Below are 21,081 nucleotides of genomic sequence, written 5' to 3' on the forward strand. Positions count from 1 at the left end.
TAAAATCATTTCATTTAGCAGATTTCTTTTAAGTAAAATACATGAGTGAGGCACACAGACAGGTACACATGAAAAAAAGGAACAAATGCTACAGCAACAGAGGAGAAAGGAAAGACAAGAGAGAATGGGGTCTCTTCATGTACATCACGAAAACTGAATTGCTGCTTATCACTATACATTGCATCGGTTCGATGCGATATATAGCTATAACTAGGTGATTCATCGCACCCTACGGGCGCTCTTCACACCGTCGTTAGGGGCTACGCCCCGTTAACCTCTGCACGCCTTTGAACATACGCAGGGCGGTAGATAACAGAATCAGAAACGCAGGGCAGTATAGAGGGCATACAGAAATGGGTTCCGGTTGAGATAAGATAGAGAGGCGTAGGGGGAGAGAAAGGGAATGTACAGAAACGCTGTGCGATCGGTAAAGGATAGGGAGAGGCAGGGTGGTAGGGAGAGGATAAAGAGAGGGAAGGTGTTAGACAGAAAATACCGTTGCAAGGGGCTACGATTCATTATCCCCTGCACGGGCTTCAGCTGTGCTATAATTGTTATTATATGGAGTATTACCTGTTTTTTTTTAATGGCAGTGGGTAAATATTGTAAGGGGGGAGGGCGTGCGATTGTCAAGGGGGCGTAGGCCTTTGTGAGGGCGTGCAGAGTGGCCGCAGGGCACAATGAATAACATAGTGTAGATATAGTATATATTGCTAGTGTCTGCATTATGAAGTACCAGATGAGTAACAGCAATGCACTGTAGATAAGATACGAAGGTGCTGTGGCCACAGGTAGCAGAGCCGCTTATACACACAATGGCCACAGGTAGCAGAGCCGCTTATACACTCAATACCCACAGGTAGCAGAACCGCTTATACACACAATGGCCACAGGTAGCAGAGCCGCTTATACACACAGTGGCCACAGGTAGCATAGCCGCTTATACACACAATACCCACAGGGGGCAGAGGCGCTTATACACACAGTGCCCACAGATAGCAGAGCCGCTTATACACACAATACTCACAGGTAGCAGAACCGCTTATACACACAATACCCACAGGTAGCAGAACCGCTTATACACACAATACCCACAGGGGGCAGAGGCGCTTATACACACAGTGCCCACAGATAGCAGAGCCGCTTATACACACAATACCCACAGGTAGCAGAACTGCTTATACACACAATACCCACAGGTAGCAGAACCGCTTATACACACAATACCCACAGGGGGCAGAGGTGCTTATACACACAGTGCCCACAGGTAGCAGAGCCGCTTATACACACAATACCCACAGGGGGCAGAGGCGCTTATACACACAGTGCCCACAGGTAGCAGAGGGGCTTATACACACAGTGCCCACAGGTAGCAGAGGCGCTTATACACACAATACCCACAGGTAGCAGAGCCGCTTATACACACAATGGCCACAGGTAGCAGAGGCGCTTATACACACAGTGGCCACAGGTAGCAGAGCCGCTTATACACACAATGCCCACAGGTAGCAGAGCCGCTTATACACACAATACCCACAGGTAGCAGAGCCGCTTATACACACAATGGCCACAGGTAGCAGAGGCGCTTATACACACAGTGGCCACAGGTAGCAGAGCCGCTTATACACACAATGCCCACAGGTAGCAGAGCCGCTTATACACACAATACCCACAGGTAGCAGAACCGCTTATACACACAATACCCACAGGTAGCAGAGCCACTTATACACACATTACCCACAGGTAGCAGAACCGCTTATACACACAATACCCACAGGGGCAGAGGCGCTTATACACACAGTGACCACAGGTAGCAGAGGGGCTTATACACACAATGGGCACAGGTAGCAGAGCCACATGTACACACATTACCCACAGGTAGCAGAACCGCTTATACACACAATACCCACAGGGGGCAGAGACGCTTATACACACAGTGCCCACAGCTAGCTGAGCCGCTTATACACACAATACCCCCAGGTAGCAGAGGTGCTTATACACAGTGCCCACAGGTAGCAGAGGTGCTTATACACACAATGGGCACAGGTAGCAGAGCCACGTGTACACACAATACCCACAGGTAGCAGAGCGGCGTATACACACAATACCCACAGGTAGCAAAGCCGCTTATACACACAGTGACCACAGGTAGCAGAGCCGCTTATGCACACAGTGTGCACAGGTAGCAGCGCCACTTATACACAATGGGCACAGGTAGCAGTGTTGCTTATACACATAATGGCCACAGTATTAGTGTTTCTAATTAATCCAATGTCCATTGGTAGCAACTATACTCACAAAAGTTTGGGGGGTTTGGAAAGGGGGTGGGTTCAGTGAGGTTCCTATCCGTGGGAATCACTTGTAGCGGCTGTGGATGGTGATTCGAGGTGCTACGTGTGGTGGAGGGTTGGGTGTGGGAGGGGGTCCAGAGGTGTTGTGGGTGGCGGAGGGGTGGGTGCAGGGGCATGGATGGCGTAAAGGGTGCAGAGGTCCTGTGGGTGGGGGAGGGGGAGGTGTAGAGGGGGCGCGGATGGGGAGTGTAGTTGCTGTTGGTGGGGGAGGGGTGGGGGAGGGGGACTGTGGATGAAGGAGGGGGTATGGAGGTGATGTGTGTGTGGGAGGGGCGATGTAGGGGTGTGCGTTTGGAGGTGCAGGGGGGGTGAGCTTAGGTGATGGGTTTCAGAAGTGCTGTGGGTGGGGGAGGTGTGGGATGGCACGGATGGGGGATGTAGATGTTGTGGATGGGGGAGGGGTGGATGCGGGGGAGCTGTGGATGGGGGAGGGAGTCCGGAGGTGGTTCGGGTGGTGGTCCAGAGGTGTTGCGGGTGGGGGAGGGTCAGGTGTGGGAGGTCCGCAGATGTGGAGGGTGCCTGTAGATAATGCGGGCGGGTAGGTGCTGTGGTTGTGGGAGTGGCGGGGGTGTTGCGGGTGGGGTACGTGATCTGGATGGGGTAGGTGATGTGGATGTGCGGTAGCTAGGGGAGGGGCGGGTGCGGGGATGGCACGGATGGGGGAGGGGGTCTGTGGGCGCTGTGGATGAGTGAGTGGTGGGTGTGGGGTTACGGCGGTTGTAGTGGACCAGGTAAGCTGCTGCAGTGGGTGGGGGAGGGTGCCGGTGCAGGGATACCGCAGTTGGGGTAGGGCGGTTGGTACAGCTGCAGCGGGTGGGGGAGGGGCGGGGGGTGCTGCAGGTGTGGGAGCTACGGGTGGGGGCGTGAGTGCCGCGGGTGGGAGCAGATGTGGGGGATGCGTTGGGTGCCGCAGGGGGGGCCAGCGGGTGTTGGTGCTGTGGGTGGGGGAGGGGGCAGAGTGGATATAGGAAGAATTACCAGAAAAAACAGTTGCGCACAAACACTTACAATGCAGCCCAAGTGACTCAAATGACTCACCAAAAAGCCATAGGAGTTTACAATATAGAAAAAATTGATTGAATAGATCTTCTGAAATCCAAACCCACAACTATAAGAAATGATAACTCTTCATGGGCGTTTATTAGTAGATATAGTTCTAATTCCGAAGATATAGAAAAATGTATTAGGAAGAACTGGCCAATACTTCAAAAGGATCCTATAATTGGTAAGGAATTACCTAACAAACCGCCCTTTATTTACAGAAGAGTACCTAACCTTAGAAGTAAACTGGTACGTAGTAGTATTGAAGAGGACAAACGGAGCAGTTTAAGAATACAAGGGTTCCATCGATGTGGATTGTGTTTAATGTGTCGAGCAACAGTTAAAAATAACCCTTCAAAAATTAAAGATTTTGTTATAAATGGGAGAACATACCCAATAAGGGATTTTATTACATGTTGTTCAAAAAACGTGGTTTATGCTATACAATGTACGTGCAATCTGGTATATATTGGAAAAACCACAAGAAACCTGAAAACCAGATTAGCAGAACATGTGTATAACATAAAAAAGGGATTAGAACTCCACACGCTGTTGGCCCATTTCAAAGATAAACACCATTCAAAAGAATGCTTTATAAAATCTTTTTGGGGTATACAAGTTGTATTACCCCACTGGAAAACATGTGATATAGATTTGAGGCTTTCTAGGGCAGAAATGAAATGGATCTATCAGCTTAAAACTCTTGTCCCCCGAGGTTTAAACGGGGATTTCGAGTTAAAACATTTTCTGTAAATATCCATCTAATTATTATCTTTCTCCTCTCTTCTGGTTTTATTCATCTATTTCCTTTCCTCTGGAATTTAAATGACTATTGCGATTTTGTCATTTCATGTTTTATTAATTATGTTTTTATCTATGTTTTTACTCTTAAGGTCACCCTCTCCCCATGAGAATGGATTTCGTTTCAATACCATAAAAATGAGAAGCTTTTTTAAGTAATATCCCTTTCCGGATTTTGAAACGCAAACATTACCGTGTTTTCACACTATCAAGACCGCTGGTGGAACGCGGTAAAACGCATTAACGTCACTTCCGCCGATACCGGAAGTGACGTCACCGCAAAGTATTGTGTCCCTACGTTGTTAAGACCGCGGGTGGAACGCGGTGAAACGCATAAACGTCACTTCCGCTGATACCGGAAGTGACGTCACCGCAAACTCCCGTTTTCGGAAGTTTGCTCGTTCTGCTGATTTGTTCATTCAAATTTAGGCGCCCATTACATCATTGGGGAGGGGGTGGAGTCAAGAGGAGTATCCCATTAACACTGGGGTATAAATATGTGAACTGTGCTGTAGACCACCATGCTTCTGATGAAGGACCTGTTAGAGTCCGATACGCGTTAAGCAGGTGGTACCTTTTGGACATTTCTTTACCCACTGTGAAGGTGAAACAACTCTTTCTCTACGAGGATCCTGGACCGGCTGGCTCGGACTGCTTCTATCGTGAGAATCTTACCTTCCCTTGGGGATTGTACTTTTTATGCTCATATGAATTTTACTTTCTGTAAGTGTGACCTTGAATAAATCCTGTTGTCTTTTAAACAAACGGTGTTGCACTAAATCCCTTTCTTATTTACCTTTGAGCCCATATTATGGATGAAGGAATTTAAAGGAGTATACCTCAGGTGTAGAGGATATACGGGCAATTATATATCCAAACAAATGTGAGTGCAACATCATATGTGTATATAGAGTGCTATTCACACATTTGAAAACAGTGTTGCACTAAGGAAATATATATTTTTTGTCCGAGGTACAAGCTATACCAGAGTGGATCTTCATTAAAGAAAATTATAAAGATTGAAGAAAACCTTTGAGGACATTTTTTACAGGGAAGCTGTCTATTGTTTTAATATTGTTTATTCACTTTTGCGCCACGGAGGGGGCAGAGTGCCACGGGTGGTGCGGGTGTTGGTGCTGCAGGTGGGGGAGGGGGTGGAGTGCCACGGGTGGTGGGTGGATTCCGTGGGTGTCGCGGGTGTTAGTGCTGCGGGTGGGAGTGCCGCGGGTGGGGGGCGAATGTGGTTGGTTTGCCTCGGGTGTTGGTGCTACCGGTGGGGGAGGGGGCGGGAGTTCCGCGGGTGGGTGGCGCGGGTGTTTGTGCTCTGGGTGGGGGAGGGGACGGGAGTGCCGCGGGTGGTGGGTGGATGCGGCGGGTGTTTGTGCTACGGGTGGGGGCGGGAGCAGTGGCGCCACAACGTGGGTGCGGGCCGCACCCGGGTGTTACCCTCTGAGGGGTGACACCAAAGTGCCGGCTCCTGTCACAGTGCAGAAGCCAGCACTGCAGATTCAGCAGTGTCCGGGTGAAGGCCGTATGCCCCGACCCACAATGTGCCGAAAACGGGGGGTCGGGACGCGAAGCCGCGCCCCCTTCCGCGAAGCCACGCACCCTTTTCACCCCGCGACCGCGGGAAAGTGTCGGGTGGATGCCGCGGGTGGGAGGCAGATGCGGGTGGTTGCCGCGGGTGGGAGGGGGGGCGAGTTGTGCCGAAAACGGGGGTCGGGACGCGAAGCCACGCCCCCTTTCGCGAAGACACGCCCCTTTTCACCCGCGAACGCGGGTAAGTGACGGGTGGATGCCACGGGTGGGGGGCAGATGCGGGTGGTTGCCGCGGGTGTGAGGGGGGGCGAGTTGTGCCGAAAACGGGGGTCGGGACGCGAAGCCACGCCCCCTTCCGCGAAGCCACGGTCCCTTTTCACCCGCGACCGCGGGTAAGTGACGGGTGGATGCCGCGGGTGGGAGAGGGAGCGAGAGCAGCTGCCAGTGCTCAGCATGTCCCCCTGAACTCTGCAGCAGCCGCTAGTCTGTGAGGCGGGTAGTGTGAGTTCCGCTCACAGTCAGCGGCTGCGGTGTCACCAGAGAGAGTGTACGGGGAGAAGGGAGACAGGGGACTGGGCGGAGAGAGGGAGGGGACTGTTCCTGGCCAGATCTGTGCCTGTGACTCCGCCCAGCGTTACGGGCACAGAGTCACAGATTTGGGCAAATATATAGGAGATAAGTACCAATTACATACCCTCCAACTATACCTTTTTGGCAGGTACAGTACCTTTTTTTATGGTCTGTACCGATTTTTGACTGTCCAAATTTCCATTCAAAGTATAGGAAAAAGGGCGTGGCCACGCCCCTTTTCCTAATTTGTACCGATTTTTATGTGTAAAATGTTGGAGGGTATGCATTTCATGTATACTCACCTCTCCGGCGGTACAATCTGGTATCCTGGGGTCCAGCGGTGAGGTCTTCTCCAGGCAGTCCCCTCTGCGCATGCGCTTCCAGCTGACCTCCCGGGAGGCTGCAGGGGCTACTGGGAGGTCAGGGGAGAGGAGCAGGCATGAGTGCTGGGCAGAGAGCGGGTAGCATTAAGCCTCCCTGCCGTCTGTGCACCGATCTTCAGGATGCGCCAACCTGAACTCCATGGAAGAGCGGAATACGTAAGTATGGTGATGCGATTCAGTCACAGAGCGGGGGGACTTCTCCATGGTAACCTATTCCAAAACAGGGCTTTTCTCTGCTTTATGAATCGACGCAATGTCCCTATGAGGATCTGATAACCGTGCTTCAAGCACAGTAAGGGGTTGTTTATGTATTTACAAAAAAAATAAATTGTGATATATCTATATATGTAAAAGTGAAAATTAATGTATATGTACGTACGTACGTACGTACGTACGTACGTACGTTTGTTTGTTCTTCATAAGCTCCTACATGACTTGATGGATCTGGACCAAACTTGATACACTTAGCCTTCATTATCCTTCTTAAAATACTGGCGGGGATTAAACTTAACAATCCACCCCCTTTGGGGCTAGGGCCATATATATATTGTGGGCAGCATGGACGGTGTAATGGTTAGCATTACTGCCTCACAGCACTGAGGTCATTGGTTCGATTCCCACCACGGCCCTTTGCGCAGTTTGTATATTCTCCCTGTGCTTGTGCAGGTTTCCTCTGGGTACTCCGTTTCCTCCCACAATCAAAAAAATATATACTGGTAGGTCAATTGGCTCCCCACACAATTAACCCTAGCATAAATGTGTGTGCGTATACATGTGGTAGGAAATAAAGTTTGTAAGCTCCAATGGGGCAGGGACTGATGTGAATAGACAAATATTCTCTGTAAAGCGCTGCAAAATATGTGTGTGCTATATAAATAACTGGTAATACATAAATAATAAATAATATATAAAATGAATTGCTCTGTTTGTTTATCTGTCTGGTTATGCATTCGGATGCCCCTGCGCCGATTGCAGGTGGTCCATTTGGATCCTGGCCAGGTTTTAAAGGAGGTTAGGGTCCCGGTCGGACCTCACAACGGAATGCGCCGGGCAGACCTTTGACCCAGGGAGCCTGTTCTGGGCCTTCCATTGGATGGATTTGGATGAAAACTTTAATGAACTGTAATAACTGACAGAAATGACCATAATTCAATGACCTGAAATAAATTACTGAAATAACCATAAATCAATTAACTAAGATAACTGACAGAAATGGAGGTGGGAAGACAAAAATATTGTGTGTACCCGAAAACCTTGGAATAGCAACATTGATAACAGAAGGAAAACTTTAATCCCATCTTGCAATGCAAAAGTGATTCTAAAACTGAACAGAAAGAGAGACTGGGGATCAGGGCTACTGTGACACCCCAAAAACAAAAATGATACTGGGCAGTCACCTCGGGTCCAGTATGAAATGCTGGTGCTCGTGATTCCTTTGGTCACAAAACAGACACCAGGATCCCGATGTTGGAATGACTGCCAGGGGTGTGTGGAGTGTTCTCCACTCTCCCCTACCCCCTAACCCTCTGTTCCTGCAGGATAACCCTAAACTCCCACCTTAGTGCCTGACCCTAAACTCCCCCCGGAGGTGCCTAAACCTGTGTCCTCACCCTAACACTGACCCTGTTGCCTAACCCTATCTCTCCACCCCCCCCCCCCCCGCAGCCTAACCCTAACCTACGTCCCCCCGTAGCTTAACTCTAACCCCCAATCTGGCACCTAAACCAAACCCCCCTCCCCCAGCCCTAAACCTAACCCAGCAGCTATACTTATGGACAGGATGCCAGTTGCCGGGATGCCAGCGTCGGTCTCCTGGCCCTTTCAGAGTTTCGGCAGTGGGTTTCTAAAGAGTGTCGGAATTCCGGCGGCGGTATTTCAACTGCCGGGACCCTGACAGCCGGCATTCTGACTGCATCCCGCCACCTCATGGGTGTGTTGGAAGAGCTAATAAACTATTCATTATTTTTAATATGTTGTCAGTTACAGTCAACTCATTTATAACTTAATAACTGGAAAATTTAAACCTGGGCAACAGCTGGTATGATGTAATGATGACAGACGCCAGCACTAGCTAGCCAATTATCGTTGGTTTATTGCTGATAGGTGCTTTCTTTATTGTTTGGGTCTATATATTATATTATTTTGTGTGCATATTTTAAATTATTTGTTTGCTAATTTCATTTGGAAAGAGGATTATTACTTGCTGTTTTCATTATATATGTTTATATCATAATTGTGAATACAGTTTTTGCCATCACAACAAATGTTAACAACTTTTTCTTGTGCTAATGGCTTGATTGGGTGTAAGTGATTATGGGCGTAAGTACCCCATGCATAAATTTGGTACATGCACTATTACATATATGTAATAGCAAATGTGCTATATACACTGCTCAAAAAAATAAAGGGAAACAACACAATGTAACTCCAAGTCAATCACACTTCTGTGAAATCAAACTGTCCACTTAGGAAGCAACACTGATTGACAATCAATTTCACATGCTGTTGTGCAAATGGAATAGACAACAGGTGGAAATTATAGGCAATTAGCAAGACACCCCCAATAAAGGCGTTGTTCTGCAGGTGGTGACCACAGCTTCTCAGCTCCTATGCTTTCTGGCTGATGTTTTGGTCACTTTTGAAAGCTGGCGGTGCTTTCACTCTAGTGATAGCATGAGACGGAGTCTACAACCCACACAAGTGGCTCAGGTATTGCAGCTCATCCAGGATGGCACATCAATGCGAGCTGTGGCAAGAAGGTTTGCTGTGTCTGTCAGCGTAGTGTCCAGAGCATGGAGGCGCTACCAGGAGACAGGCAAGTACATCAGAAGATGTGGAGGAGGCCATAGGAGGGCAACAACCCAGCAGTAGGACCACTACCTCCGCCTTTGTGCAAGGAGGAACAGGAGGAGTGCTTCCAGAGCCCTGCAAAATGACCTCCAGCAAGCCACAAATGTGCATGTGTCTACTCAAATGATCAGAAACAGACTCCATGAGGGTGGTATGAGGGCACGACGTCCACAGGTGGGGGTTGTGATTACAGCCCAACACCGTGCAGGACGTTTGGCATTTGCAAGAAAACACCAAGATTGGAAAATTCGCCACTGGCGCCCTGTGCTCTTCACAGATGAAAGCAGGTTCTCACTGAGCACATGTGACAGACGTGACAGAGTCTGGAGACGCCAAGGAGAATGTTCTGCTGCCTGCAACATCCTCCAGCATGATCGGTTTGGCAGTGGGTCAGTAATAGTGTGGGGTGGCATTTCTTTGGGGGGTCGCACAGCCCTCCATGTGCTCTCCAGAGGTAGCCTGACTGCCATTAGGTACCGAGATGAGATCCTCAGACCCCTTGTGAGACCATATGCTGGTGCGGTTGGCCCTGGGTTCCTCCTAATGCAAGACAATGCTAGACCTCATGTGGCTGGAGTGTGTCAGCAGTTCCTGCAAGATGAAGGCATTGATGCTATGGACTGGCCCGCCCGTTCCCCAGACCTGAATCCAATTGAGCACATCTGGGACATCATGTCTCGCTCCATCCACCAACGCCACGTTGCACCACAGACTGTCCAGGAGTTGGCAGATGCTTTAGTCCAGGTCTGGGAGGAGATCCCTCAGGAGACCATCCGCCACCTCATCAGGAGCATGCCCAGGCATTGTAGGGAGGTCATACAGGCATGTGGAGGCCACACACACTACTGAGCCTCATTTTGACTTGTTATAAGGACATTACATCAAAGTTGGATCAGCCTGTAGTGTGTTTTTCCACTTTAATTTTGAGTGTGACTCCAAATCCAGACCTCCATGGGTTAATAAATTTGATTTGAAAGAACAAAGTATTTAATAAGAATATTTCATTCATTCAGATCTAGGATGTGTTATTTTAGTGTTCCCTTTATTTTTTTGAGCAGTGTATATACAGTACATACGTATACATATGCAATTCAGCATTTGGGCGGAAATTACACTTGCTGACTTTAAGTTGCTTTTCTCTGGGAGAAGCCTGGAGAGGAAATATAGCTGACCATTTCTGGCTCTTCATGTCACTTTAGCCCCGCTCCATCCATGCTGACCCATGATTTCCTGTAATACCCATCCTGCCCACTTCACTAGGAAGTGGGCCGCATGTGGGACATCCACCCACTCTTCCGAGGGTACGAGGGACTACTCGAAAAATTGTGAGTCTCCCACACCTTCCGAGAGAGTTGCCAAGTATGCATCACACTGCTAGTTAATCGTTGAATAAACAACACCTTTAGTCATGCATAAAAATGAAAGCATTCATTAACAAGTCTTGGAAAGTAGTAGGAGGTTGGACTCAGAGCTGTCTTAACAGCAGTGTAGGCCCCTGGGCACAGCAATGCACTGGGCCCCCTACCCATCCTCCAGTGGTAGGGGTGGTGGTGCTATCAGCGGCAGCTTTGATGTCCTGCGGGCGGTAGGGGGTGTTCTATCTTCCGCTCAGCATGTAGGACCTGGAGCAGTAATTTCTCTAATTACTCCTTTACTGCACAGATGGGGCTAAACTGTAGAAGGGGCATTGGGCTGAATGAAGAAGCCCTGGTACATGACTTCCAGGGTGGTAGGGGGTGTATAATACATAGGGGAGGGGTGGCTAGTGGAGTGGGCTTAATATTTATCATTTTCCGGTGGGAGGGCAGCTTGCCTGACTGCAGATATCTCAAGTTCCTGAAAATATATTTCTTAGCTTTGAATGGGATAAAAAAACTAGAGAGGCCCACCTTTCAGAAGGTTCTGGGGACTTTGGGATCAGAGTTCAGGAGCCAGAGCAATCCACCAACGAAAATATAAAACTGCATACCAGGCGTCTGGAGCTGGAGCAGGGACCAGCTGCTTGAAGGCTGATATCTCTGGTTCTGGGCATAGTAGAGACAAGCTGCAAGTGTCCACCAAAAGGGGAGAGCCACAGCTTTTGGTTTATACCCTCAGAAATACTCTAAGTCAGACAAAACCCGAGATATCAGGCTGGGAAGAGCAATTAATAGGCTTGGATGGGGACCACTGCTTTCAAGTCGGATATCTCCGGTTCCCCAGGGCCGATTTTCAAAAATCTGGTACCCCTGGAAAGAGGAGACCCTCAGCTATCAGCCTAGGGCCCTTATTCTCTTGGGGCCCTTGGGCAAGAGCCCATTGAGCCCATACGAAAAGACGGCCCTGGTTGGACTGTGATGTGACATTTACACCTTGCACAGGGCACCTTTGCAGATTTTTCTGCCTCACCACAAAGTTTGCTGGTTTTACCATTTAAATGCATTTGTTTCTAAAAACAATAATCAGTGTGCCTTCAGTGTACTTTGTATATTGGGCCTTATTACTTTAATGGATAAATAACTATGCTTATGAAACCAGCTTATGTTACAGCAGACTTTATGTTTGCTCAAAAATCAAAGTAGAACTCATTAATGAAGACTTGATGGCTTTACTCTAAGACGTTTGGACTGGAAATTAACCACTTCTTAGTGGGCTTGTTTTTCAAATAGCACCTTTCACACCCTCCTACAATCCAAAAGTGTTAAAACTATCTGTAAAATCAATAGACCTCTATAAACAAATAAAACTCTTTAGCTTGTGGTGTAGGGGAAACACCAGATAATAAGGTCACTGCACAGTTACTCTTCCACTCTGCTAAATACTCACAGGATATAGCTAGGCTGTAGTAAACCTAGTTTGACAGAGGGTTATGAGATACTTACCTGTCTGGCATCATCTTAGTAGTGTTCACAGCCGATTCCAAGATTTTGTTAATCAATGCAGCACTTGGACAGCCGTTAAATATTTTTGCTTCCAAATCTTGGTGCTATTGTCTATTGGATTTACCATTACTGGTATTTTGATTGTTCAAGACCATAGTTTCTTACCACCTGCTCTGAGCTTTGTATCTAATTGTGCAGTTGTATGACCTGGTCTGTTTGACCTCTCTCACCCATCATTGATCGCTAGTCAGCCATATTGTCATATGACCGCAGATATGTGTACAAGACCTGGGAGCAATTTACAAATGTATTGGCATAATGTTTTTTTTTCCCGATTATCTTATGAAACAATAGCCAGATTGAAAAGGTTAATCAATCGATTTGACTGGGCAGAATATTTAAAATGCGCAAAATTTTCAGACAATGATTTCTCTAATTCCTTGATTGGAACATTGCAATTTTAATGTGCATGGTCCTCTATGTCTTCCGAAATAACAGTTAATTGACTCCATCTACATATGGCGGTAGCAGGGGCCAATATCGGGAATGCATAGCATTCCGGATACTGGTAAATCAGGCAGCATCGCATCCACCATAGAAACCCATGGGGGGGGGGGGGCTGTGGATGGCAATGGAGGTCCCTCCTTCTTACTTTCAGTGAATACTTAATATTTGCAACTAGCCCTCGAAAAAGGGTGTTTTTGGGGATATAACCACAAATATACAATGATAAATGGTCCCTTAAGATATATAAAAGTAGTGTAGGGGGATAATTCTAGTTCATTCATTTAATTTTGGCATTAACAAAGCTGATTCATGGTGAATTTCAATGTTTTCTATGAATTTTAAACTTACGTTGTTCTCACTGATGACTATCCAGAATACTTTAAGAAGACCTTTATTAATTAACCTAGGGGTCTGTAAGCGGTGCCCTGCCATGGCACCAATGGTACCCCAAAGCACCTGCATGTGGAACTGCCCCCTGTGCCCCGTATGCTCCATGAAGTACTTTATTTCCAAGAGTTATTGGCCTCACCCCCTAGGCGTGACATCAAGATATCACATGTTTAAGAGGGAGGGCTGTGTGATGTTCAGGTTGACCATCCATTAGAAAATAGAATGGTGAAAATGGTGAAGAAAAGCTGGTAATGGATGGGAGCAAATTACATGAATGGGAGCAAATGACACTTGACCATTTCAAATGGTCAACTGTCATTTGCTCCCATCCACTACCAGATTTTTCGTTCCAACCAGCCAGATTGGAAGATAAATCTTTAGGTGTATGGGAACCTTAATCCTCTGTTTTGAACCTAGAGTTAGCCTGTTGTGCTGCTCTGCTGTACTCTCTGGTGCTTCTACCACAGTCTGGTCTGTTTCCATGCAGTCTGTCGTGATCAGCTGAAGTACTGTAGCAACGGTGAGTAGCACTTGTAATATTCTAATACATACCTACTTATCAAGACTTCCTGTGCCAGATAATCAAGTCTGCCTTGTTGATGTTATTCCGTGGCAGTCTACCTGCACAAGACCCTGGCTCCTGACATCCTGCTCTCCCTGTGCCTTCCACCAGTGAGTTACCGGGATAGTATGTGCATTGCTTCACAGTGCTTCTGTGCTTTATCTTTGGACCTAATTCAGACCTGATTGCAGCAGCAAATTTGTTAGCTAATGGGCAAAACCATATGCACTGCAGGGGGGGGGGGGAGGGGGGCAGATATAACATGTGCAGAGAGAGTTAGATTTGGGTGGGGTGTGTTCAAACTGAAATCTAAATTCCAGTGTAAAAATAAAGCAGCCGGTATTTACCCTGCAAAGAAACAATATAACCCACCCAAATCTAACGCTCTCTGCAAATGTTATATTTGCCCCACCTGCAGTGCACATGGTTTTGCCCATTAGCTAACAAATTTGCTGCTGCGATCAGGTCTAAAATAGGACCTGTGTTACAAGAGATATCAGCAAAACACCCCCGTGCTTCAGTTTTTACCAGTGTTATTCAGGGCATACCTTCCTTGCATTCCAACTCTTCATTATTTACCAGTGTTATTTGGGACATTACTTCATTGCAGTCAAGAGCTTTAGCATTCACATGTCAAATGTATTTACCAGTTCAATACATGCCTTTAATCATTATTAAATTCCTGATATTCTGTGGACTAAGGCCCAAATGTATTAAGCCTTAAAAAAGTGTTAAAGTAGAGACGGATAAAGAGGGATAAATGACCAGCCTAGAGCCATAACTAGACTTGTCAAAAATATTTGTAGCAAATACCCTTAACACACCCTTTTTCTGGGGGATATCTGCAAATATTAAGGATCCCCCAAATGTATGAAGGAGGGACCACAGCAGATATCTTCATATCGACAGCGGCCCCTCCATTTCTGACATCAGCCGTTTCCCTTATACAGTATCTTTCTAACGGGGCTGCAAATCTGTCAGATTTACCAATCCAGAGTTTGGCACTGGAAACATACGTCATCTTTAGATGGCATTAGCTGCTGTATACTATGGGCTACATTCCACAGAAATTACTGGGAGAAGGTTCCTCCAGATTCCTCCTCTTTAATGGCCTCTGCACATGTGTGGTCAGCACACTGTGCATGCACAGAATGGCCCCAGCTACAGAAGGAAAAGTGAAATGATTGCTTTTGCAATGCTTTTGTACCATCGATAGCGATCATCAATGGATAACTCACCGATGGTCATCACTACCAGACACTGGGCCTGGTTTGTACACATTTAAACACAGCAGTCTACACAAAAACGTAGAGTCTCTGACATACCTTCCTGTGGACCATGGCTTGCTAAGAGATTTTGGAAACACAAGGGAAGGTGCTGAACATCTTCTTTGAGTCAGATACTTGTGATTGACCTATTATGTAAAGAAAATGAAGAAAATTAATTGCACTTATAGCTAATATCTATGCTACATATATCGTGCTCTTTAGTTCATGGCTGTTAATATTAAAATACAGTATGCTTACTTAGTCCACTCTGGAGAAAGTGCCAAGGTTTGAAATGAAAAGAAAGTTGGACAACAGGTACTTCAGAAGATGCACTAGACAATTATTACAAAATAACTGTGATGTGGGAGGGTGCTGTGCCATTTTGGAAATTATGATTTTGATGGAAAGTAAATGAAACAGATTTATGTACTTTCAGACATTGGCAGATTCCTCCAAGTTGGTAGGTACATTGCACATGTGAGCAAGGAGGTTAGTCCACACATTGATTCCAAATCAGAGTAGATTTTATTGAAGATAACAGGATACAGATGATAGATGATAAACAACAATGCCTCAATAACACAGTGACAGGCTTGGGTATATGCAGACCCTTTTATAGAGCCAAGTAAACAGCATGTACCTGCAGTCTAATTAGCCTCACCTTTAAGTCTGGTGACTCAGACATGTAATGTTATTGTGGATGATGAGTTATGCACAATAACACTCAGTTAAGAGTCAGTTTGCAGCATTTAACTATTTAACTACATGTCAACAGGTATTGCCTGATCGCATACCATACTTTTCTTGTAAGGGATTATTACAATTCTCTGGTGGGATTTCCTGGTCAGGTTGGTAGAAGGAAGCCAAATAAATCTAGATGCATAAGAAATGGTTGTTCAACAGAGATGTTAGCATTCAAATATTGAACATATTGTAAAGCCAACTTTGTAAAAATATGATAAGGGCAGCATGTAAATATAGTACTAGGTGTTGTCCTGGGATTTACCTGGGATTTCTTCTTCTACTCTCTATTCCATCCTGTGTTATCCTTTCCCTGTGTCTGCCCCTCTCTGTCCTGTCTTCCCCATCAGTCTCTTTCTCTCCTGCTGGTAATTCCCCACTCTGTCTTCTGCAGCTCAGTTTCTTTATGTCCTGCCCTCAGTGTCTTTTTCTCCGGAAAATATTATCAAGCGCTACAGAAAACATGTCTTCCGTATATGGGTGGGAGGGCACTGCATGCCCTCTTACGCCCAGTATTGCACCTGTACATATGGGTACTACTGTATTTGAAAGATGGGAGTACTCACTTTCAAATAATGTGACCTCTTTGCAGCTATTGTCGTCCATCGATGGAGGGAGAGAAGATTATGTTCTAACTCTCCCATTCACACAAGGGTGTACCCTTGTCTGAAAGAAGGGAGACTCCGCTTTCAAATGATGTACATTCTCAGTAGTTATTTTCATCACCAGACAATCACTGCAACACCGCACACACAAAGAAAAAAATAATGTATGGGGGAAATCCAAGTCCAAATCTCTCCCCATATTAAAAAAAAATAAAAAGGTACCCCTTATTCAATGTGGTAGGCTTCCTAGTTTAGAAAATGATAGGGCTTGTTAGGCTGCAATATTAGTTCTATATATGTTTACCATTTAAACCAAGGCAACTAAATTTTACTTTAAAAAATAATTTTCAAGTGTTTTTTTTTTTTTGTGTGTAAACTTACCCGTAGATCCTGCTCGTTGCAATTTTTTGTACAGTGAACTATTGCCATAGCAAGAACCACAAAGTATTGGTTTGTGGTGTTTATATAAAATAAAACCCTAAACATCACGTCAATAAAATTTCAATAAAAACACTTTTTGACCATTTTAGTTACAGTTTGACATGTTAGAATGAATACAAATACTAATGGTATTTTCTGAAAATGTAACGACTTCAGAAAAAAAGCAGTTTATAATTTGTGCATATTGTAAGGGTAGTAGGTGTAGGACCACTGGGCACTTATTACAAGATGGAAAGAGAAGCTACAGTATATGGATAAAATAACGAGATTTATGGTAAGAACTTACTGTTGTTAAATCTCTTTCTGCAAGGTACACTGGGCTCCACAGGGAATAACATTGGGGTGTAGAGTAGGATCTTGATCAGAGGCACCAACAGGCTAAAAGATTTGACTGTTCCCAGAATGCTTAGCACCGCCTCCTCTATAACCCCGCCTCCGTGCACAGGAGCTCAGTTTTGTTAACCAGCCCAATGCAGTAGCAGGCAAAAAGAGACGACAACCGTTAGTAGCCACATACACCACATACTCACAACAGGAGAAGGAGTCAGCAGCTAATGCCATACCAACCAAAGAAGCTAAGTGCGTCAGGGTGGGTGCCCCATGGAGCCCAGTGTACCTCGCAGAAAGAGGTTTAACAACGGTAAGTTCTTACCATAAATCTCGTTTTCTGCTGCGGGGTACACTGGGTTCCACAGGGAATAACATCGGGGATGTCCTAAAGCAGTTCCTTATAGGAGGGGACACACTGTAGCGGGCACAAGAACCCGGCGTCCAAAGGAAGCATCCTGGGAGGTGGATGTATCAAAAGCATAGAACCTTATGAACGTGTTCACTGAGGACAACGTAGCCGCCTTGAACAATTGTTCAAGGGTCGCACCATGGCGGGCCTCCCAAGAAGGTCCAACAGATCGAGTAGAATGGGCCTTGATGGTAGCAGGAGCTGGAAGGCCAGCCTGTACATAAGCTTGTGCAATCACCATTCTAATCCATCTGGCCAAGGTCTGCTTGTTAGCAGACCAGCCACGTTTGTGAAAACCAAACAGTACAAATCGAGAGAATCGGACTTCCTGACAGGAGCTGTCCTCTTCACATAGATACGGAGAGCCCATACCACATCCAAAGACCACTCTTTGGAAGACAATTCTGGAGAGACAAAGGCCGGAACCACAATCTCCTGATTAAGGTGGAAAGAAGACACCACCATAGGTAGGTACCAGGGACGTGTTCTAAGGACTGCCCGGTCATGGTGAAAAATCTGATCGGGGGACCTACACGACAAGGCCCCCAAATCTGACAACTGTCTAGCAGAGGCAATATCCAGTAGAAACAATACCTTAATGGAAAGCCACTTAAGGTCTGTAGATTCAAGAGGGCCGAACGGAGAACGGAGACTCTTGTAAAGCCTCCAGAACCAATGACAAATCCAAAGGAGCCACAGGCAGGATGTAAGGAGGTTGAATCCGTAATACACCCTGAGTGAACGTATGAACATCAGGCAGAATGGCAATTTTTCTCTGAAACCAAAACGACAAGGCCAAAATACGAACCTTGATGGAGGCCAGACGAAGGCCTAAGTCCAGGCCCTGTTGCAGAAAGGCCAAAAGTTTGGCCATACTAAACTTGTAAACGTCATGATTATTAGATGCGCACCAAGCAAAGTAAGCATTCCAGACCCTATGGTAAATCCGAGCAGAAGCCGGCTTAAGGGCCTTCAACATAGTCTGAATGACCGCCTCAGTAAAACCCTTGGCCCTCAGTATGGAAGCTTCAAGAGCCATGCCAAATGGGCCAAATCCTGGTAAACACAGGGGCCCTAAACGAGGAGGTCTGGCCGTTGTGGAAGCAGAAGAGGACACTCTAACGAGAGACCCTGAAGATCTGAGAACCAATGTCGTCTGGGCCACGCTGGAGCGATCATAAGTAGGATTCCTCCTTCTTGCTTGAACTTTCTTATTACTCTGGGCAGGAGTGACACCGGAGGGAACACATACGGCAGCTGAAAGTTCCATGGAATTGCTAGAGCATCCACGAACGCAGCTTGAGGATCCCTTGTTCTTGCTCCGAAGACCGGAACCTTGTGATTGTGTCGAGACACCTTCAGGTCCACATCTGGGAGGCTCCACTTGTCCACTAGGAGTTTAAATACTTCTGGATGGAGGCTCCTCTCTCCGGCGTGTACTTCCTGACAACTGAGGAAATCCGCTTCCCAGTTTAGGACTACCGGGATGAACACTGCCGATATGGCTGGCAGACGGCATTCTGCCCACTGAAGAATTCTGGATACTTCCCTCATTGCCATGTGGCTTCGAGTGTCGCCTTGATGATTGATGTACTCCACCGTGGTGGCGTTGTCCGATTGTACTTGAACAGGTCTGTTCTGTATTAAATGCTGGGCCAAGTTCAGAGCATTGAACACCGCCCGCAGTTCCAGAATGTTTATCGGGAGGAGAAACTTCTCCCTGGTCCACCGACCCTGAAGGGAGTGTTGCTCCAAAACTGCGCCCCAACCTCTCAGGCTGGCGTCCATCGTCAGAAGGACCCAGTTGGAGATCCAGAAGGGACGACCCCTGCTCAATCGTTGGTCCTGAAGCCACCAGCTCAGTGACAGACGGACCTCCGGAGACAAGGAGATCATGTGAGACCTGAACCGGTGAGGCAGGCCGTCCCACTTGGCAAGAATCAATTTCTGTAGAGGGCGGGAATGGAATTGAGCGTACTCCACCATGTCGAAGGCCAACACCATGAGACCTAGCACTTGCATCGCCGAATGTATCGACACTTGCAGGCGAGATAGGAAGCATCGAATCCTGTCCTGAAGCTTCAGGACCTTCTCCTGAGACTAGAACAACCACTGGTTGTGAGTGTCTAACAATGCCCCCAGGTGCACCATGCTCTGCGCAGGGACCAGGGAGGATTTACTTCAGTTGATGAGCCACCCCTGGGCTTGCAGAAACTGGAGCGTCAGATCCAGATGGCATAGGAGAATTTCTGGGGAATACACCAGGATCAACAAGTCGTCCAGATACGGGAGGATTCTGACCCCTTGACGGCGGAGTACAGCCGTCATTGCCGCCATGACCTTGGTGAATTCTCGCCGTGGTCAAGCCAAAAGGTAACGCCCGAAATTGGTAATGGAGGTTGCCAACAGCCAGGGGCGTATCTACCCACTGACCAGGGTGGTACTCACTAGGGGCGCCAGCCGAGCAGGGGGCGCGGCCTGACGGTGCCACCCTCGGCCAATGAGTGGAATCCCTTCAGCCATAGTGTCTGGCAATACCTGCTGTGCCAAGCTGCCTGGGATAGAGGGCGGAAGATCGCTCAGCAGGCAGGAGCTGGCACTGGTGTCCTGCACCGCAATGCTCTACAAGGAAGAAACTGAAAATAAACTACAACTCCCAGCAACCCTTGCTGTCGGGAGCTCCCGGCGATAAGGCCTGCTGGGAGTTGTAGTTTATTTTCAGTTTCTTCGCATAGTTTGGTGCGATGCCGGACAACGGCACCAGCTCCTGCCTGCAGAGCAATCCTCCACCCTCCATCCCAGGCAGCTCAGCACAGCAGGTATTCCCAGACACTACAACTATCTGCTGGGATGTTGTGGGGTGGGGACAAGGGCTATGGTCTGTGTGAGGAGGCTATGTATGTGCTGGGAGTGGGGAAGACTACTGGTACAGTATGTGCTAAGGGCGGACTACAGCTATGTGCTGGGAGGGGGATGGGGACTATGGCTATGTGCTTGGGGAGGTGAGGGGCTATGTACAGGAAGGGGGACTATGGGTATCTATGCTGGCAGGGAACTATTGTTATGTGATGGGAGGGGGGTAGGGACTATGGCTATGTGCTCAGGGAGGTGAGGGGCTATGTGCATGGAGGGGGACTATGGCAATCTATGCTGTCAGGGAACTATTGTTATGTGATGGGAGGGGGATGGCGACTACTGTATGGCTGTGTTGGGAGAGGTGGAGACTACAGCTATGTGCTGTGGGGACTACGGCTATTGCTTGGAGAGGTGGGGAGGCTATGGCAATTTACTGGGAGGGGACAATGGCTATGTTCTGGGAGGGGAATGGGGACTATGACTGTGCTGGGAAGGGGAAATAACTATGTGCTGTGATCTGGCGGGGGCTATGGCTATGTGCTGAGGGGGGACTACAGCTATGTATATTTGAATAGG

General features: G+C 47.4%; 1 protein-coding gene across 3 annotated transcripts in view; it reads right to left on the reverse strand.

Annotated features, from left to right (window-relative positions):
• The window catches only part of TAGAP (T cell activation RhoGTPase activating protein), a 254,850-nt gene that overhangs the window by 96,363 nt on the left and 137,406 nt on the right, over positions 1-21,081 (reverse strand). For all 3 annotated transcript variants that reach the window (XM_063917465.1, XM_063917464.1, XM_063917463.1), the window contains exon 2: positions 15,181-15,269. Coding sequence is in view for 2 of the 3 variants with exons in the window: in XM_063917464.1 (XP_063773534.1) it covers positions 15,181-15,269 (89 nt within the window). In the remaining variant the exon portion in view is untranslated. The remainder of the gene's footprint in view (positions 1-15,180; positions 15,270-21,081) is intronic.

Source organism: Pseudophryne corroboree, chromosome 4 (assembly GCF_028390025.1).
Source record: "Pseudophryne corroboree isolate aPseCor3 chromosome 4, aPseCor3.hap2, whole genome shotgun sequence".
Lineage (NCBI taxonomy): Eukaryota > Metazoa > Chordata > Amphibia > Anura > Myobatrachidae > Pseudophryne > Pseudophryne corroboree.